The sequence below is a fragment of the Galeopterus variegatus genome, unplaced genomic scaffold (genome assembly GCF_000696425.1).
Source record: "Galeopterus variegatus unplaced genomic scaffold, G_variegatus-3.0.2 Scaffold1551, whole genome shotgun sequence".
NCBI classification, from domain to species: Eukaryota; Metazoa; Chordata; class Mammalia; order Dermoptera; family Cynocephalidae; genus Galeopterus; species Galeopterus variegatus.
In genome coordinates this window covers 341,027-350,384 of record NW_007727662.1, presented here as the reverse complement: position 1 = coordinate 350,384, position 9,358 = coordinate 341,027, and the positions used below count along the sequence as shown (strand labels likewise).

General features: G+C 42.1%; 1 protein-coding gene across 3 annotated transcripts in view; it reads right to left on the bottom strand.

Annotated features, from left to right (window-relative positions):
• PPP2R1B (protein phosphatase 2, regulatory subunit A, beta) overlaps window positions 1-6,152 on the bottom strand; it is a 40,848-nt gene extending 34,696 nt beyond the window's left edge. For all 3 annotated transcript variants that reach the window (XM_008577617.1, XM_008577618.1, XM_008577616.1), the window contains exons 1-4: window positions 5,964-6,152; window positions 5,042-5,132; window positions 4,396-4,496; window positions 1,029-1,261 (exon numbers count right to left, since the gene is read on the bottom strand). In XM_008577617.1, coding sequence (XP_008575839.1) covers window positions 1,029-1,261; window positions 4,396-4,496; window positions 5,042-5,132; window positions 5,964-6,077 — 539 coding nt within the window. In that variant the 5' untranslated portion in view covers window positions 6,078-6,152. The remainder of the gene's footprint in view (window positions 1-1,028; window positions 1,262-4,395; window positions 4,497-5,041; window positions 5,133-5,963) is intronic.
• Between the last annotated feature and the right edge of the window lie 3,206 nt (window positions 6,153-9,358).

Sequence of the window (9,358 nt, the reverse complement as noted above, 5' to 3'; positions counted from 1 at the left end):
TGCTGACAACACCAAGTCAAGGGTTAAGATCCCCTTACCGGTCATCTTTTTAAAAAAAAAAAAAAAAAAAAAAAATGGTATTTTTAGGTAATGCATGAATGAGCCAAAAGGTTCTTGAGTAGGGGATGAAAGTCCACAGATAAGTTTGGCCCGCCATCAAATCAATTCTAATCACTGTTTAGGGATGGGACTGTGTACTTTGACTGCTTTAGGTTGCTGGTTTGATTCCGGCTTGAATGACTATTGACTATTTAACCTACTGATTGTTCTTTAGATATGTTAAGAAAACTGCTTGAATGCTGTTTAAATATGCTGAAGAAATCGCTGTAGGAAGTATGTAGAAAAGAAAATGTTTACTAAGGACAAGCTGTTTGTTGGCAAATTGACCTAGCTTTTTACAAATTACATTCTGGAATGTCACACTGTTAATCTACTGCTGTTACTAGTTTTACACTGCCTGTTTTTATGTCTTTCTTTGATGACTGAATCAACTGATATTTCTTGTGAAACTTCCTTGTCTTGTCAATAAAAAGAAAGGCTGATTTTGAATCAGGGCTGCTGCTCCCCTGATGGGTGGCGGTGCCTCCAGGCCTCACTGATGGTACTTTGAGTGAATTCTTTCTTTCTTTTGATGACTGAATCAACTGATATTTCTTGTGAAACTTCCTTGTCTTGTCAATAAAAAGAAAGGCTGATTTTGAATCAGGGCTGCTGCTCCCCTGATGGGCGGCAGTCCCTCCAAGCCTCATTGATGGTACTTTGAGTGAATTCTTTCTTTCTCTTTTTTCCATCTCAGTTACACAAAGGAAAGTATAACAATCTTCTCTTACAAACATCAATGATTAGGGTTCTATTCATGGAAGTAACGAAAATAAAACATTGACATTCAACTGGGTGATAAAAATGACACCATCATCAATCCTACTATCCTGGCATCAGCCACTCAGTGGTAACAAGGTACAGTGTAAAAAATGTCAGCCATGAGTCCCTCATAACCCCAAATAACTAAAAAATATAACATAACTTACTGTCTAATTTCTGCCTTGACAGCATTTGAAGCCCTGGGATAGCAAATGCTGAACAAACCACATGCAGATGTGCGAGAAGTGAACCAATCTCCACTTGCAAGGCGTTTCACCAGAGGTACAAAATGAGCTTCCAGAGCAACAGGAGTATGCTCCTGGGAGATCTGCCTCAGGGACTCCACAGCCCTGTCACGAACAACAGTCTCTTCCACAGTTGCCAGACTTTCCAAAGGAGGCTAAATAGATCAAAAAGGAAAACCAGAGAAGAAAATTTATCAAATCAAGTTAAATACAGATTACCACCTTTTAAAGCAACTGAAGGGAGGTAGTACACTTAACCAGAATGTTAGCTACATCATACCAAATGGTACTTTCAGTTCACACAGTGACAACATATGGTGTGGCCAACCCAAAGACACGACTTCTGCAGAAAAGCCAATAGCTCATGTCCCAGATGGCAATTCCCAGATGGTGTCTACAAATGACACAGTGGAAAGACTTGACACCATGTTAATATTATTGTGATCTACATCACTAGCAGTAAAAGACAGGTGGCCAAATTCAGACAGAACTGTACATATTTCCTCAAGAGTAAGCACAAAAACATGACCAACATTGAGGGCCATTATTATATGATGACATCTTAGGTCACTGAGTGCGCAGTCTTTTGAGTATTATTCTACCATTCCTGGAGGTATAAACAACCCTGGTCCACTAGTTCTACATCATCAATTTATCCAACCTATAAAATGCTGAGTACAAAACCACTTTTTCCACAATACATTCAAAATCTTTCCATAAGCCACAGAGCAGGAGTTTCTAACAGAACCATCAAGTGAAAAGGACAGAGATGATAGGAGACCTTGCCTGTAGCTTTAGAAATAGAAGGGACCACAGGGGCTGACAGTCCGGACTAGGGTTAGTAACTGAATACGACATGACCCAGTGAAAAGTGAAAACAAGCTGGTTTTCTGAACCTCTGCCTTTTCTGGGTTTGCACTTGGTCCAGGTAGATTTAGCATATGCCATGAGCTCAAAATGTTAAGGTACAAAACTCACATGTAGAACTGACCAAGAGTGAAACACAAGGACAATGACTCAAAAGAAAGAAGTGTGTCTACCTAAAATCTATTTGAAAATTGTTTGATACATGGAGGTACACATTATTCAGCTTTCCTAGAGAATATTTTAGAAGCCCATTGAAAAGACACTGTTTCTCACTTGCCAAGGCCTTCCATGATCTGACTCCTGCCTACTGTGACCTCTTCTCATACAGTACACTGGATATCCTCTATCACTATTACAGGATAAGGATTCTGAGAATAGCTTAAGAGTTGTCTCTTGATTTGAATTTGAACTCTGTCCACTTCTACATGCCCTTTTACTACTGGCCCCTGATGACCACTCCTGCCTACTCTGACCCCAACACTTCATACTCCAGCAGTTTTGAATCCAACATGTCTCATGCTTCCTAGCCTCTGAAACTCATTCTTTTAATAAATGATAACTGTTGTATTCTAGCACCGAGGAGACACGAAAAACAAAGGAGACAAGGTGCCTAGCTCCAGTGGAGCTTAAATTCTAATGGAGGACAATGATCAATCAAGAAAACAATTAGATGGGAATGAGTACTAGTAGAGAAATAGAATAGGATGTGAAGGGTAAATTGGGTTGCTATTTCAAATTGGGTGGTCAGCGAAGGCCTCCCTAAGGAGATGCTTTGATGTCTGAATGATAAGGAGCCAGCCATAGGAAGCTGAAAAGACCATTTCATTAGAGGGAATACTTAGGGCAAAGGTCATAAAGCAATAATGAGCTTCGTTTATTCGAAGAACCAAAAGAAGACCAATGTAAATGGAGTGATGTTATCAAGAGTGAGCATAATATGTGAGAACCCTACAGAAACAGGTCCCAAAAGGCCTTGAAAGCTAAGTATGGAGTTTGGATTTTCTAAGAGCCATGCAGGGAACGATCCACGTGCTGAGCAGACTGAACTGTAGGGGTGCAGAGGGAGACAAGAGTGGAAGGCCACTAGTTAGGAAGCTACTGCAGTAACCTAGAGGAAAGCGTGATAGTCTAGACTAGGATGGTAGTAGTAGGAATGGAGGAAAGTGGACTGATTTGGAATATATGTAAGAGCTACTAATGGATTACACGTGGGGAACAATGGAAAGAGAATTCAAGAATATCTTCTAGGCTTTGGTTTGTACAACTGGGTAGATGGTGATACCATTTACTGAGATAGGATAACTAAATGAGAGGCAGATTTGAGGGAGAAAACTGAGTTCTGTTTTAGGTATATTCAATTTGAAATACATGTTTAACATCCAGGCAGAAAAATCATAGGCAAATATACATAGAAATAGATAAATACACACACACACACACACACACTCCCCCACACACATCTATACGTATCTGTTTATCTATCAATCTGTCTCTGGAGTTCCATGGAAAGGTCAGAGGAAGAGAAAGAAATCAGGAGAGTCTGCATCATATAGACAGTATTTAAAACTCAAGCATCCAACCTTGTCCAACTGTTGAATTCCTAATCATCCTTTAAAACCTAGTTCAGACATCATTTCTCAAGAGGACTTCCCTAATCATCCTTAGTTAATCCCTTTCTCCTCTTTATTACTTGGATACTTTGTATGTGCTTATATTTTTCCATTTAAGACTGTACAGTTTGGGCCGGCCCGGTGGCGCACTGCTACAGTGCGCCGCTTGGGAAGTGCGGCGGCGCTCCCGCCAAGGGTTCGGATCCCACATACAGAGCGGCAGCTCACTGGCTGAGCGAGGTGCAGTCGCAACACCGAGGGTTGCGATCTCGTTGCCGGTCACGAAAAAAGACTGTACAGTAATTATTGTTGACATAGAGACCTCATTCCATTCACTTTGGTCTTCTTTAACATCAACACTGTAACTTACAATGTGCCTAATATAGTAGACTCTTCATAAATATCAACTAAATTGAACTGACCTCATCAAATTCACAAAGTAAGTCAGAAGCAAAAGTTACACTAACAATTAAAGACAAAACATTGCTAGATAAGAATTAAGATTTCCAATATCAGGAGGTGGGGGGGGCAGACATAAAAACAATCAAATCATTTTTCTCCCCACCTCTAAACTATTAAGTCTACAGAGGCAGTAAAAGAAAAAGGAAGTTCTTGTATTCACAATCAGAAAAAATAAGAAAGGGTTGAGTTCAAAGCGCCTGTTACTTGTTCTACATTAATGGCTAATATTATGATTATCTGTGCGTAAAAAGATCTGCATAAAATATGCTACAGTGTGCCTATCACCAAACAATGAATCATTTAAACTGCAAAAGTTCTAGAAAAAGGATAGGCAGCTTATAAGTACTCACCAGCAGACAGTGGGCAAAGTCAGGACCTCCCACCAGGCCAGTGAAATTTCCCAGCTGCTCAGCAAGAGCTAACAGTACCTCATCTTCATCATAAATTGTATCTGGAAATGATAAAAACCAGGTACTCATCAAAAGGATAGTTGGACCAGAGCTCAAACAGAACTAGGAACAGACTAAATATGCAGCCAGTGAGATGACCCAGTCAGAATCCTAACAGCGTTTTCTTCCTTCTCATCAACACTCTTCCTGGATCTGTTTTACTAAATGAATTAGAAACTTATACTTCCATATCAATTACTTTCCCATTAGCTAAATAGTTAATGCTTTAATATATCTGACCATAGCAGATATATTAAAGCTTTTATATTATTATATATTATTTATATATTATACTTATTACATTTATATATTATATTATATTGTAATATTATGTTGATATTATATTAATAATTATGTATATTTAATATTTATAACACACACATTAAAGCATTAATATGGTTTGTTGTGTGTCTTTTGCACACAAAGCACCAGGCTCAGTTTAGTACTTAACAATACTGTGGATAACAAACCCTAAAAAATAATCCAAGTTTTGAAAACCACTGAAAAATAGAATGTCACTGCCTTTCTTTAAACAAAGATCACATGCCTGTAAGGAATGGCAGTAGTTCAGTTCGAGTCCTTTCTACTCCAAGTGCTAGAGCAATTGTTGATAACTTCTTAATACTGTTGAGCCGGAGCTTTAAAAAAGAAAGTGGAAAGAACAAAGTAAATTAACGGTTGCAATTTAGACCAAAAGACAAAAAGTGCAAACAGGTGAAATAATGACATACGGGTAAGATTGAGGATAACCTTTCATTTAGATTCTATTCACAAGGAACCTCAGGTTCAGTGCTAACACGCCTCACTAACCAGAGGAAGATTTCCTAGGAGAAACACTTTGAAAAATCCAGAAGAGAAACGAATGAAAGAGAATACAATGCCCAGGAAGTGAAATCATTTTAAAACGAGAGAACCGTGGCAATGGTGTTGCAGGTAAAACGGTTGAGTACAACTCCTGCCTTTTCAAAGAAAAGTTCCACTATCTATCCCACCCTCTTTCTAGGCAACGAACCCAGCCAGTTTCCAAGCCGAGAGGAAGGCATTCGGCTGCACTTCAAAGGGCCCGTTGGCATCCTGCGACCTGCAGCCGGCTCCAGCCGGCTCCAGCCCCCTCACGGCCGGGCACCGCGCTCCTCCCGCTCGCTCACCCGCAAGGACGGCGGGGCGGCCCAGGGCGGATGCGGCGTTGCCCCCACACGGCCCAGAAGGGGCGCCCGGGCGGGAAGCCGGCCCTCCGACAACCGCCCCGGACAGGCCGAGCGCCATGCTTCAGGGGGTCGGGAGGAAGGGTGCTGGTGAGGTCCCGAGAAAGTCGGGCGTGCCACCACAGCCCCTCACGAGTCTCTCCCCAGCTCCCTGTCAAGTTTCTACTTCAATCCCCGGGCCTCCCCCACCACGGCGCAGGCCTTCCCCCTTAACTAGACGCATCCGACCGGGCCCGCCTTAGCTCCGCGGCCCCAGTCCAGTACCTGCACGTCTTCATTGCGGAGCTCGTCGATTAAAACCGCGATCGGGTATAACGAATCGTCTCCACCTCCCCCCGCTGCTCCCGGGAGGGTCCCGGGCCCAGCCGCGCCCGCCATGTTCTTTCTCCTCTGGCAGGTCGCTGCCAGCCGCCCCGCGCCCAGGCCCCGCCCCGCGCCCCGGAAGGCGTGGCTGAGGCCCGTGCGGAGGTTGGACCGAGGTCGGGGAATTGAACCTCTGCCGGGCTGATGGAGGGCCCCTCCCGATCCCCATTGCAGAAGTTGTAGGTCTGAACTCCAGAAGAAGGGGGGCTGGAGAAAGCGAATGGAACCCCGCGTCCTTTCCCCAGCCGAAAGAAACAGGGGCAGGGATTCATCCTGCTCGTTGTGGTCTGAACGGCCCGGGGACCTTCGTGAGTGATCGGTGCTGTGCCCTCTTAGCACTCATGCCGGCCAAACAAGGTGCCCAAGGCCAGGAGGAAGAAGGCTTTAGCGCCTCCCCCGACTTATCCTGGCCCTGAGCTCCAGTCCTAATTTCTCCACTCAGCCTCAGTGTTCCACAGAACCCCTCCACCTCTTCCCTGGGCCTGTTCGCCAGAATTGCATCTGGCTCCTGCTCGATAAGACAAATAACGCGGGCGGTGAGAGAAAACGAACAGTGCTGTCCAAACTCCCCAGTCAATATTTTTTCCATGCAAGCTGTTAAAAACATGCTGCTCTCTTGTTTTTATGTTTCTTTCAGTTTGGTACTGGAATGATGCCTTCTGTTTTATTTTCTTCCTCCCATTTTTTAGCTCTTTAGCATGCTAGAAGTACAACAATCAAGCAAAACTAGGACAAGCTTTAATCCTTCCAAATTGGGTGGAGTAGCTATTTTGCCTGTATTAGAAAGATTAAATTGGCCTACCTAGACCTTCAAGAGTCCTCAAAGGCAGCAGTGGGAGGAGATGGGTGTCTGGGAGTTCTTTCATACTAAACTTAATGGAAAGTTTTCACTTACCCTTGTTAGGGCAGCACAGAATAAGTAGAATGTCCTGTCTTTTTGTCTTGGGCTGGAATTTAAGTAACTTAGAGTGATAACTACATACAATGATCACAACTTTTGGATTCTATGTGTCTAATTAACAAAAATGTAAAATTATTAACAAATGCAATTTAGGAGACTTTTTTAAAAACATGGGGTTCTTGGAAGTAAACATAGTAGATAGATAGAGCCTTTGGCAGTAGTGAAAGTTTGGGAACCAGTAGACCTGAACAGTTTCCTCAAATTAAGTCTGGATGTATTCTCTAGAATTCTAATTTTATTTTCATTTTTTTGTTGTTGTTTTTTTAGATCTGCATAAGCATATTCTGAATTATTTGGATGGCCACTTTATAACTCAGTATTGCCACACAATTTCAGCACCTGCATGGGTGCATCAGAGCTGCTTTATGATGAGAAAAAAAAAGAGGCGGATTTAAAATGAAAATGATGCTTTCATGCAGATAATGAAAGCCAAAGTAACATCATGGGACTGTACTGTCTCAGTAGTTCCAACAGAAAAGTGGTGAGAAAATTAAGATATCCTAGGTCACTTGGTGGCATAGACATTTTGAATTCAAAAGAAACTGAGCTTTGGGGCCAGCCCGGTGGTGCACTTGGTAGAGTGCGGCGCTTGGGAGCGCGGCGGTGCTCCCGCCGAGGGTTCGGATCCCATATGGAGACCGGTCCGCTCACTGGTTGAGCGCGGTGCAGGCCTGACACCGAGGGTTGTGATCCCGTTGCCGGTCCTGGTACGGGTGCGACACCGAGGGTTGCGATCCCGTTACCGGTCACGAAAAAAAAGACAAAAAGGAAAAAAAAAAAAAGAAACTGAGCTTTAGCAGGCAGTACCATAGTCACAATACAAGGGATGATTTAGTTTAGCAAAATACATCATTTGTCATGTTAAATTACTATACTACTATTAATTTGAATAGTATTAGTTTGGGGTTTCATTTGCATTTAACTAGTAAATTTGTTTTGGTTTTTAAGCTGTATAAGAACTATAAATAAAAGAATGTTATATTCCTAGTTTATATCTATAAATTTAAGTAACATTGTAATAAAAATAATTTAAGTTGACAGAGATTTCAGGATTTTTTTTTTCCTTTAAAAATGCATCCATATACTACTCAAGTTTGAGAGACAGAGAGCTAAGAAGTTTGTGATTTAGTACTTTACCAGTTAGAAGAGCAGAGGGTGTTCCTGCTGGCATGGGAAGGAGAAATTTGTTCCCTCATACCTTATGTAAAAAGACTTCAGAAATGATAAAGGAAGGAAGGGTGGAGAGAAGCAGATTAAGTCAGTTCCACACATATTATCACCTAGATATTAGCTCAAGCTTAGAAGAGCCTCAATAGACTAACAAAAACTGGCACACTGATGCTAAGCTATTTTGCTTAAAATTCCAATATGCTTTGCTTACCCAAGCACAATGAATTGGAGACCTAAAGAATAACTATGATTAAATATGAAATCACAAGCTGAGAAAACAGGCTCCAGAAAATTGCCTGTTTTGAAAGTCATCAATTCTGGACTTCAATTCCTACCTCTGTCTCTGACTCATCATGACCTACCTCTTCCTATACCTCAATCCTACCCTCCACCCCCTCACCCCTAGTAAAATGGAGGTAACCACCTCTGGTTCCCACTCTAGTTACTCTGATACTATGAGAATGAAACAGGTAATAAACAGGGCGATGCTAATAAATCCTTCAATAAAGAAAGATTAAAACAGACTGAAAAAGAAAGAGGCTATTTCAAAAACTGGGCCAAATTCAAAGGGAGTCTTTTAGGGAATGTGGTCTGCTGACCATCTGAGTAACATAAGATTTCTGTTAAAAATGCAGATTTCTGACCCCTACCCCAGACCTACAGAATCAGTATCTCTAGAAATGGGGCCAGATATTTCACAGTGACCTCCAGTGATTGTAAGGTGCACTGATGCTTGAAAGTCATTGATATAAAAAGTTCATCTGGAAGAATAATTTCCATATCAGTAAACAAGCATCTGCTCAGGTAGAGTCTGAAAAGAGTCTTAGTAGACCACCTCTGTCCAGAAAAAGCAAATGACAGCTGTAACTCCTTATTAATAAGCAATTCTGTCCCTATCTGCTGTGCTTTTGCGAGATTAAAAACATGATCTCCCTCTTTGCTGGACTGCTGGAAGTTAGCCAAGCACTACCAATACAGCACTGTAGCACCGAGCTATCTCCATATCCTCTTCTCCTTTATATTGCTCCCTCTGGTCTGTTCTCCACTTCCCACACACACCACAAGAAACTAATGACCAGGGAGCACCAGAGGCAACCACTAAGATTAGGTTGAGGATTTAAGCAGCCCTCAGAAAACAATGTGACATTCTCAGCACAAAAGCACT